Consider the following 18,455-nt stretch of genomic DNA (forward strand, 5'->3'; position numbering starts at 1 on the left):
CTCGGTGGGAACTCCTTGCAGAGAACCACTCCTGATCGCTGTATCTGTGGCACCCACTCCCCAAATGCACCCACCTCCCCGGGCTTCCTCTGCAGCACCAACTTAACCAGACCTCATGCACAGGGGAGTGCCATCTTCTGCAGTCTGGGTCAAGCCCATGAGTTGGGGAAAATGGAAAGGTTACTCTCAGGTGGCCTAGACCATGAGAACACGCAGGGCTACACTGACGATATGTTTCCTGTGTTTTGCTGTTTTGGTGCTGGCTGGGAAACCCCTTTCTCTAGGGGTTCCAGGAAAGGGCACTGCTTAGTAAATGCGATGCGTTTGACACCATCAAAGGCTGACCGCCCCCATGGGCAGCCACAATGCGTGTGTGATGCCACTGCCCCCATTCCATCTGCCAATGCAACATGGCGACATCTCAAAGTGACAACTGGTACGGGGAAGGGGGTTCCTGCCGAGGCTGAATTTTCCAGATGCTCGGGTTGAGACTAACACATGGAGGGGGAGGAAGGGGATAAATGCGGAGGTGAGAATGAAACCTGTTACCTTCTCGGCACACTTTTTAATGACCGTGGCCAGCTCTGAGACCACGAGATCAACACACTTCAAACTCGGCTCTTTGAGTTTTACAATCTGTTTTTTCACAATGGCTTCAAAGGCCATGTCGGGGGTGAAGAGCCCCGTCCTGGGTCATGCGGAGGGCAGGACGAGGCAGAAAGACACCCAGGGACAGTGCAGGCCACACACGCAGGACAGGAGACAGAGAGAAGAGAAGAAACGAGTCATCTGATTAGTCCATGCACAGGGGAGCCTGCGCCCGCATTTGCCCCGGAAGCTGCTTCGGATCAAAGAGATCTGGGGTTTGGGGGTGTGGGCTCGGTCTGGGGTGTAGTTACAGAAGGGCCTCGGGGGGTTGTCATTGCATAGACAGCCAGCCAAGGTGTGCGGAGGCCTCTAACGTTCATGTCCATGACACCTGGCTCTAGGATGAGCATTTTCCAACCTGTTTGGGCTGTTTTCCCCCTCCCTTTTCTAATCGAAGAAGCTTAAGCAGCAAATGTGGGCTTTTCCAGACTGAGAACAGAGGGGCTCAAGCAGAAATTCCCTGGCAACCCGGAGCGCTGGGGACACTGTGGTCGCGCAAGCACAGACTGCCCACTGGGAGGCATTTCAGCTGCTTGGCCAAAGCGTGCTGCCCTGGGAACCAGGCCCGCGGCGTTGGAGCGGGTTGGGGGAGCCCGGCGTGTCCTGCCGAATGGAGGCAGTGGCTCATCGAGGGTGCATAGAGGCACTGTGACTGAGTGGATCCAAAAATGGGCTGCCCCTGGGGGACAGCATGGGGTGCAGGGTGTGGCAGGGGCACTTAGGAGCCCAGCTGGCTCTCATTATGTCGCTGGCATTCAGGCCTTTCCCGGAGCTGAGGGACAGAGAAGTCGGTGGCTTCAGGGAAGTCTGAGAATGCCGGGCATTGGTCAAGAAGGGGTGACAGCCAGGGAACTTCAAGGAGCTCAGCCTCCAGCAGTTGACGCGGGGGGTCCCTCTCTGCTTCCCAGGAGGCAGCAAAGCAACAGCCCAGTGAAACCCCAATTTCATCAGATACATGCTAGGCTTGGTATCAGGGTCCCAGGGACAACTGTGCATCTATCTGGCCAGTCCAGAAGGCCTGGCACTCCCCTGTTGGGCCCAGGCCGACATGCTCCTGTCCCAGCCTCTGGGGAGAGGCCAAGTTCACGGACACGAAGCGATATGGGGAGAAAAGGCACCAGTGGGGGCCGATGAGGCGCTGGGAGCCTGATACCAAACCCCCGTACCCCCGTTTCCACAAGGTCAGGAGTCACCCTGCCGAGGGAGCAATACCTTACTGGTACACTGCCTAACTGTATTGATTAGCTCCTGGATAACCAGGTCGACACATTTCAGACAGGGCTCTTTCAGCTTGACGACCTGCTTTTTCACAATGGCCTCGAATGCCAAGTCCGGGGTGAAAAGCCCAGTCCTGAAACCATCCAGACCCGGGGGCAGGGGAGATAAGTCAGAGAGAAACAAAGCATGGTCAGCAATTTCATCAGCCCTGGCCGGGTCCCCAACAAGGAACAAAGGTTGCGTCATGTGTGGGGCTGGACGCCTGAGTCCACTGCCCGGAAACCCTCAGGGTGACCCGAGGACCCCACGGCGATGGAAGGGCAGACACCTGCAGCGACTACCTTTGTTAGAATAAGGAGGGGACCCAAGAGGCTCACAAGGAACCCGTGATGGGGACTCATGCTGGCTTCCCAAAGCCCTGATTCAGTGCCGCCCCGCCCCTCCCCAGGCACATCTGCAGTGAGCTTTCTTAGTTTAGCATGAGGTTTACACCAACCGACTGGGCAGGAACCAAGCCCTGTTTCATCAGGAGCCACAGACAGCCCTGAAACCTGCGACAGACGCAGGACTGAGACACATCCACCCTCATGTGCCCTTGGAGACCCACAGGGAGGGGCTCGCAGCTACTGAAAACCATCCAAGAGCCCTCTTAAGGCCTAACGATTAGGGGCTCAGAGGTTTGGGCGACCCAATTAGCTGGGGGGTGGCACCGTGGAGAGGAAGGGACAGTGGTGACTCTCCTCATGGAACTTGCCTGACTCCATGGATGTTCTTAATGGCGTAGCTGATCTCCCGTCGTAAGTCCTTCTCATCAAACTCCATCTGAGAAGAGAAATCAAGCACATGCATGGAGGTACCTGGGGCACCCCCATGGCAGGCGTGCATCTGGGGAACATTCTCTCCCACGTGCGGCTGTATTCACAAGGCGGAATATTTAACTCGTCAAAATTTTACAAAAAAATTGAAAACCGGCCAGATACAGTGGCTGACACCTATAATCTCAGCACTTTGGGAGGCCAAGGCAGGCAGATGGCTTGAGCCCAGGAGTTTGAGACCAGCCTGGGCAACATAGTGAGACCCCACCTCTACTAAAAATACAAAAATTGGCCAGGTGGGTTGGTGCACATCTATAGTCCCAGCTACTTGGGAGGCTGAGGTGGGAGGATCATCCGAGCCCAGGAGGTTGGCGCTACAGTGAGCTGTGATTGTACCACTGCACTCCAGCCTGGGTGGAAGAGCAAGACCTTGTCTCAAAAAAAGTAAAAACAAACAAACTAATTAAGATCCAGTTTCGGAAAGCATGACATGAAACCAACACTCTCATTATATTGGTGGGAATATAAATTCATGTGAACTTAGATTTTTCAGACTATCAGTATGCACTACCACACCTGATTTTTTCTTTTTCTTTCTTTTTTTTTTTTTTGAGATAGGGTCTGGCTCTGTCACTGAGGCTGGAGTGTGGTGGTGCGACCTTGGCTCACTGCTGCATCCTCTGCCTCCTGGGCTCAAGTGATTCTCCTACCTTAGCCTCCCAAGAAGCTGGGACTATAGGCACATGCCACCACACCTGGATAATTTTTGTATTTTTAGTAGAGATGAGGTTTCACCATGTTGCCCAGGTTGGTCTTGAACTCCTGGGCTCAAGTGATCAGCCCCCCTTGGCATCCCACAGATTACAGGCGTGAGCCACTACATTTGCTCTTGCTCCTCTGATTTTAAAAAACTACTGTTTTTTTTTAAATAAAAAAAATTTAAAAATGCTATGTGCTTATTGTAAACAGTATAAAACTTCAAGCAAATCACAAAAAAAAAAAAAAGAGGAAAAAGAAGTCCTAAATCTTAGCACCCAGGGCTGACATTTTTGCAAACATCCTTGCAAATACACAGAAACACTGTAGACATCCGTGTTCAGTTTCATACATAAGGATGTTGTGTATATCAGCTAAGTGCTATACTGCACATGCTGGCTCCAATGCCTATTTCCTTCCATTCTTCAATGACACGCTAGGGTCATCTTCTCATGTAAATGTATCTGTATTTTCTATGTATTTTGCAAAGAATGTACATTGGCTTTTGTCAGAGGAAAGACACAGGGGTTTTCATATTGTTCTACCCAAAACCTCAAAGCTTAGTGTCGGGAAAGGAAGGCCATGGGGACATCTCATCCAGGCCACACCCTGCCCACCACAGGTTCAGGCCTAGAGGTAGGAGCGTGAGACCTAATTGCCTGGGAGGAGGCCTGGCTGGAGGCCAGCAGGAGGGTGCCTGACCAGAGACAGGAGGGCCCAGCCCCTGGGGCTCTACCTTCACCAGCTCAAAAGGGAACCGCTCGTGGAAGATGCGATTGATTCGGGCGCCCCCGGAGAGCTCCAGTGTGTCCACCTGATCTCCTGAGCCCTCGATCCTCTTCTCAAAATCCACCCCAAACTGCTGGACCATCCTATGAGGAAAAGGAAAAAGCAAGCATCAAAGCAGAGGTTTCCACACTGCTCTGGAATGATGTTCCAAGTCAAGCCAAGGTTTACTGTTCTTTCACCATTTTTCAGCAGCAAAATGTCTTCTGTCTATGTTAAAACAAATAAACCAAATTCAAGAGCTCCCAATGGCAAATGCTGGCTACGAGTCAGGCTCAAGCTAAGCTTGTTTCGATTATTCACCCATTCAATCAAAGAAGGCCCACTTATTCCTCCCACTCTGCAGAAGACAGGAGAATTCAGGAGTCAAAGCTCAGCACCTCTGCCCTGATGTGCAGGATGCAACTTGATTTGCAGGATGCTGGGAAGGAAAGGTAGCCACTTCCGCACAATTCAGGTATTTCTGCAGGTTCCCGCCACCTCCCAGCCTGCTGGGGTTGGTCCTACCCCACTGATGGGATGTAAGGCCTTGGACAGGACTTTGTCCCTCTAAGCCTCCGATTCCTCATCTCCAAAATGGATTGAGGGTAAGAACATCTACCTCCTTCGTGGGGACTGAAGATGTTTCTAGATCTCATTACCTCCAAGAAGTCACTGATCCTAAAATGCACTGTTATTTTGTGTGTCCGAAAAAAAAGAAAAAATGCTGCCATGAATGGTGATTCTGCAAAGACACCTGGTTTCACACAAGTTAAAATGCTTTCTTGGCTGAGTGTGTTGGCCCACGCCTGTAATACTAGCACTTTAGGATGCTGAGGTGAGAAGGTGAGAGGAGGGCTTTAGTTTGGGAGTTCGAGACCACCCTGGGCAACACAGTGAGCCCTCATTTTATTAAAAACAAACAAAACAAACAAACAAAAAAAACGCTGGACACAGTGGCTCACGCCTACAATACCAGCACTTTGGGAGGCTGAGGCAGGCAGATCACCTAAGCCCAGGAGTTTGAGACCAGCCTGGACAACATGGCAAAACCCCATCTCTACTGAAAATACAAACATTAGCCGGGTGTGGTGGTGCATGCCTCTAGTCCTGCTTAATTGGGAGGCTGAGGTAGGGAAACCGCTTGAACCTGGGCGGTGGAGGATGCAGTGAGCCAAGATTGTACAACCGCACTCTAGCCTGGGCAAGACAGAGTGAAACCCTGTCTCAAAAAAAAAGGAAAAAAAAAAAAGAAAGAAAACTTTTCTTCGTAAATTGCTTAGATCGGGCCTGGCCCTTAAAAAGAGTCTCTCAGCATTGCTTATTGGCACCGTGAATAGTAAAAAAGTAAGACGATTTTGTTCGCGTTTGGTTTTCCTAAGCATTTCTACCTGCTCTCCCTAGTGAACTGGGCTGTCTCCCCTCATCAGTTTCACCCCCGAAATTCATGATCTACTGAAGTACCTGGAGACTTGCCCCTAAAGGGGAGCTGCTCAATGGTGACCACTGCCAGGGCCACCAAGGCTGGGTTGCCAAAGAAAGGGGGGTCTCCCTTCATACCCCAAGTGGGAAAGGCAAGCACAAGCCGCCCAGATTCCCAAAATCTCTTTCCTCACATGAAGCAAAGGGTGCACACATTTAATTTCCTTCCAGGACACACACGAAGGCCTACATTAATGCTGCACCTGGAATGGGGAATTTGTTTTTGTTTTCGTTTTTTTGAGATGGAGTCTCGCTCTATTGCCCAGGCTAGAGTGCAGTGGTGCAATCTCGGCTCACTGCAACCTCCGCCTGCTGGGTTGGAGTGATTCTCCTGCCTCAGCCTCCCCAGTAGCTGGGATTGCATGTGCCTGCCACCACGCCCAGCTGATTTTTGTGTTTTTAGGAGAAATGGGGTTTTGGCATGTTGACCAGGCTGGTCTCAATCTCCTGACCTCAAGTGATCTGCCCGTCCTGGCCTCCCAAAGTGCTGGGATTACAGGCGTGAGCCACCACACATGGCCTGGAATGGAGAATTTGAATTGTGGACCAAACCAGGACCAAGGTTGGCAAAGGCACAGCCCTCAACTAATGACAGACAACAGACTGGGGAGGGGTTTGGGCAAGGATGGAGACTCTGGAAACCTGCTCTCAGCCACAGGGGACAAAGCACACCTGGGCACCAGCCTCCTGGGGGCCCTGGAGGTGATTTAGGGGCCCAACCCTTGCCGCACAATCAGAGCATTCTAGACAATTGTGACTGGCTAGTCGGTGCCCCATGGAATTCGGGTTTAATCCTGCCCCCCTGTACCTCAGAATGTGCTCTTAGTAACATAGTGAGACTTTGTCTCTACAAAAATACAAAAATTAGCCAGGCATGGTGGCGCATACCTGTATTATTCCCAGCTACTTGGGAGACTGTGGTGGGAGGATCACCTGAGCCCAAGAGGTGAGCCAGGATTGCACCACTGCACTCTAGCCTGAGCAACAAGGCAAGACCCTGTTTCAAAAACAAATACATGAGGGCCGGGCGTGGGAGCTCATGCCTACAATCCCAGCACTTTGGGAGGCCGAAGTGGGCAGATCACCTGAGGTCAGGAGTTCGAAACCAGCCTGGCCAACATGGGAAAACCCGTCTCTACTAAAAATACAAAAATTCGCTGGGCATGGTGGCGCGTGACTGTAATCCCAGCTACTCAGGAGGCTGAGACAGGATAATTGCTTGAACCCAGGAGGTTGCAGTGAGCTGAGATCATGCCACTGAGCTTCAGCCTGGGTGACACAGCGAGACGTCATCTCAGGAAAAAACAACAACAACAAAAAACCACCAAATATATAAATAAAATAAAATGAAAAAATCAATTTTAAACACGTACGTACGTTCCTTAACCCCTCTGCTGGGGTCTCTGCCCTGCAGGAATCCTCGCCTGTACAGTCACAGATGAACTTACAGGCATCTGTTAATGCAAAAAAAAAACAAGCAAACCCCTAGGTGTCCGCAATGGGCATTGGGATACACGAACAGTCTGTGGGCTGCACCAGGTGGAGACAGAAGGCTCCAGGCTTTGCTTTAACAAGAAGAGAAAAGCCAAGTGCAGAATTCAGGGGCTGGGGGATGTCTATTACCGTAATTCCCGTTCTCTTGTAAAGCGCGATCGGAGAAAGATCGCCCATATCTGCATGAGGACCTTGGACCCTGAGATAAAATGCTAAATCGAGAAGGCCCAGCTCTTGACAGGGGACGCAGATAACAGTGGCACTTCTCCATGGTGATGTCAAAACTACCCGGGCAGGGAACGTGCTAAGCCCCGGGGGACAGGGACTGTTTGTGATGGGCATTTCCTGGCCCAGTCCTGCCACAGGCTTAACAAATAGCATTTAACTGTATTTATTTACTTATTTATTTTTGAGCTGGAGTCTTGCTCTGTCTGCTCAGGCTGGAGCGCAGCGGTGTGATCTTGGCTCACTGCAACCTCTGCCTCCCAGGTTCAAGTGATCGTCCTGCCTCCCAAGTAGCTGGGACTACAGGCGCCCACCACCACGCCTCGCTAATTTTTTTATTTTTTTCATAGAGACAGGGTTTTACCATGTTGGTCAGTGTGGTCTTGAACTCCTGACCTCAAGTGATCCACCCACTTAGACCTCTCAAAGTGCTGGGAATACAGGCGTGAACCATCGTGCCCAGCCTAATTTTTTTTTTTTTTTTTTTTTAATTTCATAGGGACAGGATCTCACTTTGTTGCTCAGGCTGGTCTCAAACTCCTGGCTTCAAGCAATCCTGCTGCCTTGGCATCCCCATGTGCTGGGATTACAGGCACCTTGTAATCTGCCAGTTTATCCCCATGGCCATGTGAGATGACAGCTGCTATGACCCTCACTTTAGAGGTGCAGAAAATGAGGCTCAGAGAGGTCTGGTCACCTGCCTGTGGTCACCCAGCGGGCCCAGGTCCTCCCTCAGGCTGAATCCTCCACAACAACACTTCCTTCAGTCCAGTAGGCTGAATCTTGTGGTTTTGGTTTGGTTTTATTTTTTTTTTGAGACTGAGTCTTGCTCTGTCACCCAGGCTGGAGTGCAGTGGCATGATCTCGGCTCACTGCAACATCCACCTCCCGGGTTCAAGCGATTCTCCTGCCTCAGCTTCCCGAGTAGCTAGAATTACAGGAATGTACCACCATGCTCGGCTATGTATCTCCTCTTGAAGCCTGCAAAGGGCCACTATCTGCTGTGTCAAGGATGTCTGAGCATAAAAGGACTCTGGGCCCTGAGGCCACGACCATGCACTGCTGCCTGGCAGAGGGGGTGAGGGGATGCCAGGGTTGTGATGGCCAGAGGAGGCAGTGTCCTCCTGCTGTCCCTGTGGGAAGTGCCTCATTCATGGTACCGTCTGCAGTATGAGCTACCCAGAGTCCCTGTCACCTGCTCTGGTCCAGCTGTTCCAGTGCCTCAGGGATCCTTATAGGCCCAAAGCCAAAAGGTCAGAGGCAGAAGAGTCCCTGAGTGAGAATTTGGGATTGTGGGGGCACATCTGCTCCCAAACCTCACAGCTAGGCAGCTGCACCAACCAAGTCATGGGGTGGATCTTAAGAGCCCAAGCCGGAGAGGGACCTAACCCAAGGTCTGACTCCCACCCTCTCTCCCATGTCTCTTCTCCCACTGCAGCCAGGGGAGCCTGTGAGCACCTGAGTCAGCCCTGACCCTCCTGCGCTCAGAACCGTCCATGGCTCCCACCTCACTCACAGCAAAAGCCAGTGTCCTCCCTGAGGCCCCACAAGGCCCTGCACAGCCTGCTCCATCACCTCCTTCCCCTCCCCTCACTCACTCCATCCAGCCACACGGTCCTCCTCTGACATGCCCGACCCCAGGGCCTTTGCACTGGCCCGGCTTCATCCCACACGGCTCCCTCCCTCACCTGCTTCAGGTCTTCGCCTGACATTCAACTTCTTTTTTTTTTTTTTTTTTTTTTTTTTTTTGAGACAGAGGCTCACTCTGTCGCCCAGGCTGATGTGCAGTGATGTGTTCTCAGCTCACTGAAACCTCTGCCTCTTGGGTTCAAGTGATTCTCCTGCCTCAGTCTCCTGAGTAGCTGGGATTATAGGAGAATGCCACCATGCCCGGCTAATCTTTGTATTTTCAGAAGAGACAGGGTTTCACCATGTTGGCCAAGCTGGTCTTGAACTCCGGACCTCAAGTGATCCTCCCGCCTCAGCCTCCCAAAACACTGGGATTACAGGCGTGAGCCATCATGCCTGGCCAACGCTCACCTTCTCTTTTTTTTTTGGAGATGGAGCCTCGCCCTATCACCCAGGCTGGAGTGCAATGGCGTGATCTCGGCTGATCGCAACCTCCACTCCCGGGTTCAAGCAATTCTCCTGCCTCAGCCTCCTGAGTAGCTAGGATTACAAGCATGCACCACCATGCCTGGCTAATTTTGCAATTTTATTTATTTATTTATTTTTTGAGACGGAGTCTCGCTCTGTCACCCAGGCTGGAGTGCAGTGGCGCGATCTCGGCTCATCGCAAGCTCTGCCTCCCGGGTTCACGCCATTCTCCTGCCTCAGCCTCCTGAGTAGCTGGGACTACAGGCGCCCACCACCACGCCCGGCTAATTTTTTTGTATTTTTAGTAGAGACAGGGTTTCACCGTGTTAGCCAGGATGGTCTCGATCTCCTGACCTCATGATCTGCCCGCCTCAGCCTCCCAAAGTGCTGGGATTACACGTGTGAGCCACCGTGCCCGGCCTATTTATTTATTTTTTATTTATTTATTTTTGAGACGGAGTCTCGCTCTGATGCCCAGGCTGGAGTGCAATGGCGCAATCTTGGCTCACTGCAAGCTCCACCTCCTGGGTTCATGCTATTCTCCTGCCTCAGCCTCCCGAGTAGCTGGGACCACAGACACCCACCACCACGCTCGGCTAATTTTTTGTATTTTTTTTTAGTAGAGATGGGGTTTCACCATGTTAGCCAGGATGGTCTCGATCTCCTGACCTTGTGATCCGCCCACCTCGGCCTCCCAAAGTGCTGGGATTACAGGCGTGAGCCACCGTGCCTGGCCTAATTTTGCAATTTTAGTAGAGATGGGGTTTCACCATGTTGATCAGGCTGGTCTCGAACTCCTGACCTCAGGTGATCCGCCCACCTTGGCCTCCCAAAGTGCTGGGATTACAGGCGTGAGCCACCGCACCTGGCCAGCCAACGCTCCCCTTCTAAAGGAGGCTGTTCCCGACGACTCCCACACTAGCACCACTTTCATAATTTGACATTTAATACACTATACATTTTCTTTCTTATTTTTTGTCCCATTCGTCCCACTTCCCCCCATTCTGAGCACTCCAGGGGGCAGGGATGGACACCTCTCCCGTCCACTGGGGAGACTGCCGTGCTTAGGATGGAGCCTGGCACACAGAAGGCTTGCAGCACGTGTCTGCTGAATGAATGAGTGGACAAGTGATGAGTGATGCCCAGTCTAGGGGGCCCTGTGGCTGATGGAAGGTAGGAGCCAGGCTGGTGGTGGGGGCGGGTGCCGGGGTACGTACTGCAGCAGGGCTTTGGTTTTGCGTGTAGGGTCGTCGGGCCGGAAGTTCTTGTACTCCTCCACCTCCTTCTCCAGGGACAGTAGCTGGCTCTGTAGTTTGCTACGCAGGGCTGGCAGCGACTCCCGGATGTGGTTGGTCAGTTGCTGCAGGAGAGTGGTCAGAGATCAGAAAGGGTGGCATGGGCAGGAGACCAGGGGGTGGCAGGCATACTCCCCCCACCAAGGGCCAACACCAGGGTGCCACTATGAGGCCAGCACATCACACAGCCTTGAGACAGCAACAGATATATCAAGCCACAGACACACTCGTGTCTGGGAAAGGAGACGGTACAGAGCTGCTCATGAGTGTAACAGGCTACAAACAGCCCGTGGGACTGACATCAGGCACTGGGTATATCAATGCCTTGGGGACATGCAAATGCTTGCAAGGACAGTCCATCCAGACCACGGAACGCGGGGGCCAATGAACACACACGGGGACAGGCCCTACAAACTAAGACGGAAAGATCTCCCCTGAAAAGGAGCAGAACGCACTTAAGATGAGCTCCCTGGCTGCATCTGCATCTACAGAGAGAAGCAAGAAAGATTCAAAATAGACAAATGTGGGCCAAGCGCGGTGGCACACACCTGTAATCCCAGCACTCTGGGAGGCTGAGGCAGAAGCATCACTTAAGATCAAGAGTTTGAGACCAGCCTGGCCAACACAATGAAATCCGTTTCTACCAAAAAATACAAAAATTATCTAGGTGTGATGGTGGGCACCTGTAGTCTCAGCTACTCGGGAGGCTGAGAAAGAACTCGGGAGGTGGAGGTTGCAGTGGGCCGAGATTACACCATGGCACTCTATCTAGCCTGGGTGACAGAGCAACACTCTCTCTCAAAAAAAAAATTTTTTTTTAATTTAAAAATTTAAAAGAAAAGGGGCCGGGCGCGATGGCTCAAGCCTGTAATCCCAGCACTTTGGGAGGCCGAGACGGGCGGATCACGAGGTCAGGAGATCGAGACCATCCTGGCTAACACGGTGAAACCCCGTCTCTACTAAAAAAAATACAAAAACACTAGCCGGGCGAGGTGGCGGGCGCCTGTAGTCCCAGCTACTCGGGAGGCTGAGGCAGGAGAATGGCGTAAACCCGGGAGGCGGAGCTTGCAGTGAGCTGAGATCCGGCCACTGCACTCCAGCCTGGGTGGCAGAGCAAGACTCCGTCTCAAAAAAAAAAATTAAAAGAAAAACAAAGCCATAAAATCAGCCTATACTTGAAAAGTGTAAAGTAGAGTTCTGCCATCTGTCCTATAATACAGAAGAATTTAGAAAGTGTTCATCAAGGCTGAGTGCAGTGGCTTGCGCCTGTAATCCCAGCACTTGGGGAGGCTGAGACAGATCACTCCAGGATAGGAGTTTGAGATCAACCCAGGCAATATGGTGAGACCTTCTCTCTACAAAAAATAAAAAACTTTTCAAAATTAGCTCAGTGTGGCAGCACCCGCCTATAGTCCCAGCTACCCAGGAGGCTAAGGCAAAAGGATCGCTTGAGTACAGGAGGCTGAGGATGCAATGAGCCGTGTTTGTGTCACTGCAATCCAGCCTGGACAACAGAGTAAAATGCATCAAAAAGCCTGAACAACAGAGAAAAATCATCAAAAAGGCCGGGTATGGGCCGGGGGCGGTGGCTCACGCCTGTTATTTCAGCACTTTGGGAGGCCAAGGCAGGCAGATCATGAGGTCAGGAGATCGAGACCATCCTGGCTAACACGGTGAAACCCCGTCTCCACTAAAAATACAAAAAAAAAAAAAATTAGCCAGGCATGGTGGCAGATGACTATAGTCCCAGCTATTTAGGAGGCGGAGGCAGGAGAATGGCGTGAACCCAGGAGGCAGAGCTTGCAGTGAGCCGAGATTGCGCCACTGCATTCCAGCCTGGGAGAGAGGGAGACTCCATCTTGGGGTGGGGGTCGAGAAATAAAAAAGGCTGGGCTGGGTACAGTGGCTCACGCCTGTAATCCCAGCACTTTGGGAGGCTGAGGCGGGCGGATCACCTGAGATCAGGAGATGGAGACCAGCCTGGCCAATGTGGTGAAACCCTGTCTGCTAAAAATACAAAAGTTAGTTAAGTGTGGTGGCGCACACCTGTAATCCCAGCTACTTGGGAGCCTGAGGCACGAGAATCACTTGAACCTGGGAGATAGAGGTTGGAGTGAGCTGAGATCACGCCACTGCACTCCAGCCTGGGCAACACAGTGAGGCTCTATCTCAAAAAAAAAAAAAAAAAACCATCAAAAAAATAAAAATAAAATAAAAAGTAGCGAACTAGAAAAGAGGCATGAAGGAACCTCACATCTATGGCATGGAGCTAGTGGGGTACCCCAAAGATCTCCTTGACCAGGGATCCCTGCCCTGCAGCCCTGGCCATGGACCCCCATCTGTGTGGGCTGCCTAGAAAGGCAGGGAGCTACGCTGGCCTTCCCTTGGTCTCTGACAGGATACTACTGCACTTAAGCCATGAGCAAATGGAGAGGAAAGGGCACTGCTGTTCTGGGAAGCACCCCACGTGAAAGGAGGCTGAGCCCCCTCCAGGCTCCCTGGCCGCCAGCTGGGCTTTTTGCTGCTGGCTCTGAGGAGGACCCAGCCAGCTGTGAAGTTTTACTTCCCTTCCTCTCCCTACTCCCGTTTGCAGGCCGACCCCAGCTTCCTCTCCTGGTGGGCCCCTCCCTCTAGATACTGACTTCCCTCTTTGCTCTCCTGAGCTGCCTTCTTTGGGCGGCTCTTTTCCTGGCCCCCGCCCCTACTGGATTCTTGATTGTGCATTTATCTGGTGGTTTGTTTAGTGTCAGTCTCCCTCATTAGAATTATGCCTTCCACAAGGACAGGAACCTGCTCTCGTGTGGACACTGTGTGCCCCCATATGTGCGTGAAAAGATGACTCCTGGAGTGCTGCTGAGGCCCTGCTGCCATCCTGGAATGTGCTGGAAAACAGCACAGAGGAACATCTTGCCCCTGCTACCATGCACTGGCCCATTGTATAGCTTTTAATACCATTTCTGTTTATGCACCCTGTGAATATATTACTTATAAGAAGAGAACGATAGGCCAGGCATGGTGGCTCATGCTTGTAATCTCAGCACTTCGGGAGGCTGACGCAGGTGGATCACTTGAGCTCAGGAGTTCGAGACCAGCCTGGCCAACATGGTGAAACTCCATCTCTACTAAAAATACAAAAATTAGCCAGGTGTGGTGGCACATGCCTGTAATCCCAGCTACTCAGGAGGCTGAGGCAGGAGAATCACTTGAACCTGGGAAGGGGAGGTTGGAGTGAGCCAAGATCATGCCACTGCACTCTAGCACTCTAGCTTAGGTGATGGAGTGAGACTAGCTTAGGTGATGGAGTCTCCCAAAAAAACCATAATAATAATAAATAAAAAAGTTATTAACCCCCTGTCACCAATCCCACACAATGCATACAATTTTCTGGGTAAATGACTGAGTAATTACAATGGTATTTAAAATATTGGTAATAATAACAGTGATGGTTGTAATAGTAGCAGCACCAAGTCACTGAACATCTGCTTCTCACCAGACCCTGAATCAAGTACATTTCTTTTATTTATTTATTTAATTTTTTGAAACAGGGTCTCACTCTGTTGTCCAGGCTGGAATGCAGTGGCACGAACATAGCTCACTGAAGTCTTGATTTTCCAGGCTCAAGTGATCCTCCTGCTTCAGCCTCCTGAGTACCTGGAACTACAGGCATATGCCATCATGCTTAGCTCTTTTTTTCTATTTTTCCCAGAGATAGGGTCTCCATATGTTGCCCAGACTGGTCTCGAACTCCTAGGCTCAAGTGATCCTCCTGCCTTGGCCTCCCAAAGTGCTGTGATTACAGACATGAGCCATTGAACCTGGCCAAGCACATTTATTACAGCACAAATAAATGTGGACTGAACCTATTTTGCTAAAACAACTGCTGCTCTAGCCTGAAACAAGTGCCAGTGAGGACTGCAGCTATTGTGCAGTGCACAGCCTACGCCACTGCACACTACTCTGCAAACCCTTGCAGTACCTGATTCAGCGTCTTCTGCAGATGTGGCGTGCCCATGCGGTCAGCCATGTGCCGGTAGGCCGGGTGGGAGAGGAAGAACTTCCTCTCAGCTGCCAGCGCTGCACGGATGTCCTTCTTGCCCTCAATATCCTTCTGGCTGCGGTTCACCACGCCAATGTAGCCTGTGGGGAGAGGCAGTCAGGGCAGGGGCAAAGCTAGGTGAGCCAAGTGGACCTGGCACAGGGATGGGCAAGATTCAAGTATAGAGATGGATCCTGTCCCACAAGGCACTCACAGACTATGTCATAACATGTTACTCGGAAACAACACAGAGGATGCGAATGCCCATGGCAGCTGTGAAGAGCAATGTTAAGTATTTGGAGGAAGGAGGGATCACATCCAGCCTGTGTGTGCAGGGACAGAAAAAGGCTTTGGGGCAGATGAAATCTACAAGCTGAGATTCAAAGATAGGTAAGAAAAAAATCTCGGCCGGGCATGGTGGCTCAAGTTTGTAATCCCATCACTTTGGGAGGCCGAGGCGGGTGGATCATGAGGTAAGGAGTTCGAGGCCACCCTGGCCAGCATGGTGAAACCCCATCTCTACTAAAAATACAAAAAATTAGCCATGCATGGTGGCGCATGACTGTAGCCCCAGGTACTCAGGAGGCTGACGCAGGAGAATTGCTTGAACCCAGCTGGTGGAGGTTGCAGTGAGCCAAGATCACGCAACTGTACTCTAGCCTAGGCGACAGAGCAAGACTCTGAATAAAAAAAAAAAATCTCAAGGCCAGGTGCGGTGGCTCACACCTGTAATTCCAACACTTCGGGAGGCTGAGGTGGGTGGAACACTTGAGCCCAAGAGTTCGAGACCAGCCTGGGTAACATGGCAAAACCCCATCTCTACAAAAATATACAATAATTAGCGAGGCGTGGTAGCACATGTGTATAGTCCCAGCTACCTGGGAGGCTGAGACGGGAGGATCACCTGAGCCTGGGAGTTCGAGGTTGCAGCAATCACCCCACTACACTCCAGCCTGGGAAACAGAGCAAGGCATTGTCTCAAAAGAACAAAGAGAAATAACATCTTAAAAACAAGAGCAACAGGGAACAGCTAAAATCCACTATCAAACAAGTATATTTTAAACAGTTGGGTACATCAGGGTATTCATGTCCAGAGAGATCAGTGGAACCAAAAGAAAAGTCCAAAACTACACCGAGAAGGAGGTAGAACTGAAAGTTAACACTTCAACGTATGGGGGAGAAGAGCTGGATAATTAAATGCATGCTGTTGCGAAGAATCCTAGTGGAATGCCTATTATTCCACTCCTGGCTAGGTTTTTGGTTTTTTTTTCTTTTTTTTTGAGACAGAGTTTTACTCTCATTGCCCAGGTTGGAGTGCAGTGGTGCAATCTTAGCTCACTGCAACCTCTGCCTCCTGAGTAGCTGGGATTACAGGCGTGTGTCACCACACCCAGCTAATTTTTGTTTTTTCAATAGAGACGGGGTTTCACCATGTTGGCCATGCTGGTCTCGAACTCCTGACCTCATGATCTGCCAGCCATGGCCTCCTAAAGTGCTGGAATTACAAGCGTGAGCCACCGCGCCTGGCCTATGCTCCATTTTCTTTGCAGTGGGGTTGTGCATCTTTTCTCTTAGAAGGGGAGAGGTGCCTGTCATCTATCCTGTAAGGTCTTGTGAGATGTGACTGCTCTTCATCCTCTCCAGATCTCTCTCAGATCCAAGAGGGAGGAGGGAAATGGAGACATGCCAAGGTGAGGTCACAGCAGGAGACCCAAGATCTGAACCTAGATCCCTGTGAAGCCAAAATCACCATCACCTTTGTGACAGCACGAAGAAGGAAACAGCAGGGGCCAGCAAAAAGCTTCTGGCTTGGATTTGGGTTGATTTACTTATTTAAGAGATGGAGTCTCGCCCTGTTGCCCATTCTGCATTGCAGTGGCACGATCATAGCTTACTACAGCTTTGAACTCCTGGGCTCAAGCCATCCTCCCGACTTAGCCTCCTGAGTAGCCGGGAGTACAGGAACATGTACCATCACACATGGATGTTTTTTTTTTTTTTTTTGAGACAGAGTCTCACTTTGTCACCCAGGCTGGAGTACAGTGGCCCAATCTCAGCTCACTACAACCTCCGCCTCCCAGGTTCAATGTCTCAGCCTCTCCAGTAGCTGGGATTACAGGTGTGCACCACCACACCCGGCTAATTCTTTTTTGTATTTTTAATAGAGACAGGGTTTCATCATGTTGGTCAGGCTGGTCTCAAACTCCTGACCTCAGGTGATCCACCTGTCTTGGTCTCCCAAAGTGCTGGGATTACAGACATGAGCCACTGTGCCAAGCCTGTATGATTTTTCAAGAGAGAGATGGGGTCTTGCTGTGTTGCCCAGGCTGGTCTCAAACTCTGGGCCTCAAGCCATCCTCCCAACTGTGCTTTCCAAAGTCCTGGGGTTACAGGCATGAGCCACCACACCTAGCCTGGGTTCCCGTAAAGCAGCAGGAGTTGTGAGTCATTAGTACACCAGGAAAAAGGGTCCAGTGGGAGGGCTTCTGAAGCCTGAGGTCACAAATCAGGAGCAGGCCTACAAGTGAGCTGAGAGTGGAAGCGCCTTCATTCTTGGAAACAGGAAGGAAGGCAGAGACGGGCAGCCGTGGACATCAGTGAGTCAGGAGGAAGGGGAAGAGGCCCATATCACCAAATCCTCAGCCCAGCTAGTACCAACAGACCCCAAAGCCCCTTAGGATCCAAGGTGGAGGCCTAACAGTGTCCAAGAGCAGCTGGGTCGGGGTGGCTGTAGTAGAGTGTGGGGTTGGGTAGGGTCTGCTTTCCTCTTTAGCACCAGCAAATCCTCCCCAAACCTCAGCCAGCCACAGATTCGCTTCTCAGCCCCGGATCTTCACAGCCAAACAGGGTTTTGAATTTAGCCCTGACCACATTCCCCTGGGATCCGGGGTCGCCTCACCACTCAATGTCTCAGCAGTGCTGGGGGATGGTGGTGACCAAGGTCTGAACTTTTCCCCACATCTATCTCAGACATCACGGTGGAAAACCCAGGAGTAAAAGAAATGGTCTTAAGTGACTGTGGCTAAGCATGAAGGGAAAGGCAGGAGATGCCCGCAGCTTAGAGTAGATCCCAGAGGGCAGGAATGGTTTTAAAAAAACACAAAACAAGGCCGGGCACAGTGGCTCATGCCTTTAATCCCAGCACTTTGGGAGGCTGAGGTGGGTGGATCACATGAGGTCAGGAGTTTGAGACCAGCTTGGCTAACATGGCAAAACCCCATCTCTACTAAAAACACAAAAATTAGCTGGGTGTGGTGGCGAGCGCCTGTAATCCCAGCTACTCAGGAGGTGAAGGTTGCAGTGAGCTGAGATTGCACCCCTGAACTCCAGCCTGGGCGACAAGGCAAAAACTCCGTCTCAAAAAAAAATAAAATAAAATAAAAGGAAAAGGAAAAGGAAAGGAAATGTTATAATAGAAAGTAATTTAAAAAATTAATTACAGTTATAAACCCTGGGGAGCTGGGAGCTGCGGAAGATTCACGAGTGGCTGTCTGGAGGAAGTGTGGCTGCGGGTGAGTTTAGTTTCCTCTTTCTATACATTTGTTTTCTAATGTTCCAGAAACCAGCAGGTGTTAATTGTGCACTTGAAAAATGAACGCATACAAATCAGACGAAAAAGATACA

At 51.1% G+C, this 18,455-nt stretch overlaps 1 protein-coding gene across 9 annotated transcripts in view; it reads right to left on the minus strand.

Annotated features, from left to right (window-relative positions):
• DNM2 (dynamin 2) overlaps positions 1-18,455 on the minus strand; it is a 112,499-nt gene that overhangs the window by 31,110 nt on the left and 62,934 nt on the right. For 5 of the 9 annotated variants that reach the window (XR_004433996.1, XM_033197785.1, XM_033197782.1 and 2 more), the window contains exons 6-10: positions 14,772-14,932; positions 10,718-10,860; positions 4,174-4,309; positions 2,621-2,688; positions 1,861-1,999 (exon numbers count right to left, since the gene is read on the minus strand). Coding sequence is in view for 8 of the 9 variants with exons in the window: in XM_033197785.1 (XP_033053676.1) it covers positions 1,861-1,999; positions 2,621-2,688; positions 4,174-4,309; positions 10,718-10,860; positions 14,772-14,932 (647 nt within the window). In the remaining variant the exon portion in view is untranslated. Of the gene's footprint in view, positions 1-549; positions 689-1,860; positions 2,000-2,620; positions 2,689-4,173; positions 4,310-10,717; positions 10,861-14,771; positions 14,933-18,455 lie in introns of all 9 variants that reach the window. The other 4 variants (XM_033197784.1, XM_033197783.1, XM_033197781.1 and 1 more) reach the window with 1 other exon arrangement.

The sequence above is a fragment of the Trachypithecus francoisi genome, unplaced genomic scaffold (genome assembly GCF_009764315.1).
Source record: "Trachypithecus francoisi isolate TF-2019V2 unplaced genomic scaffold, Tfra_2.0 Lachesis_group5, whole genome shotgun sequence".
In the NCBI taxonomy this organism is placed as follows: domain Eukaryota; kingdom Metazoa; phylum Chordata; class Mammalia; order Primates; family Cercopithecidae; genus Trachypithecus; species Trachypithecus francoisi.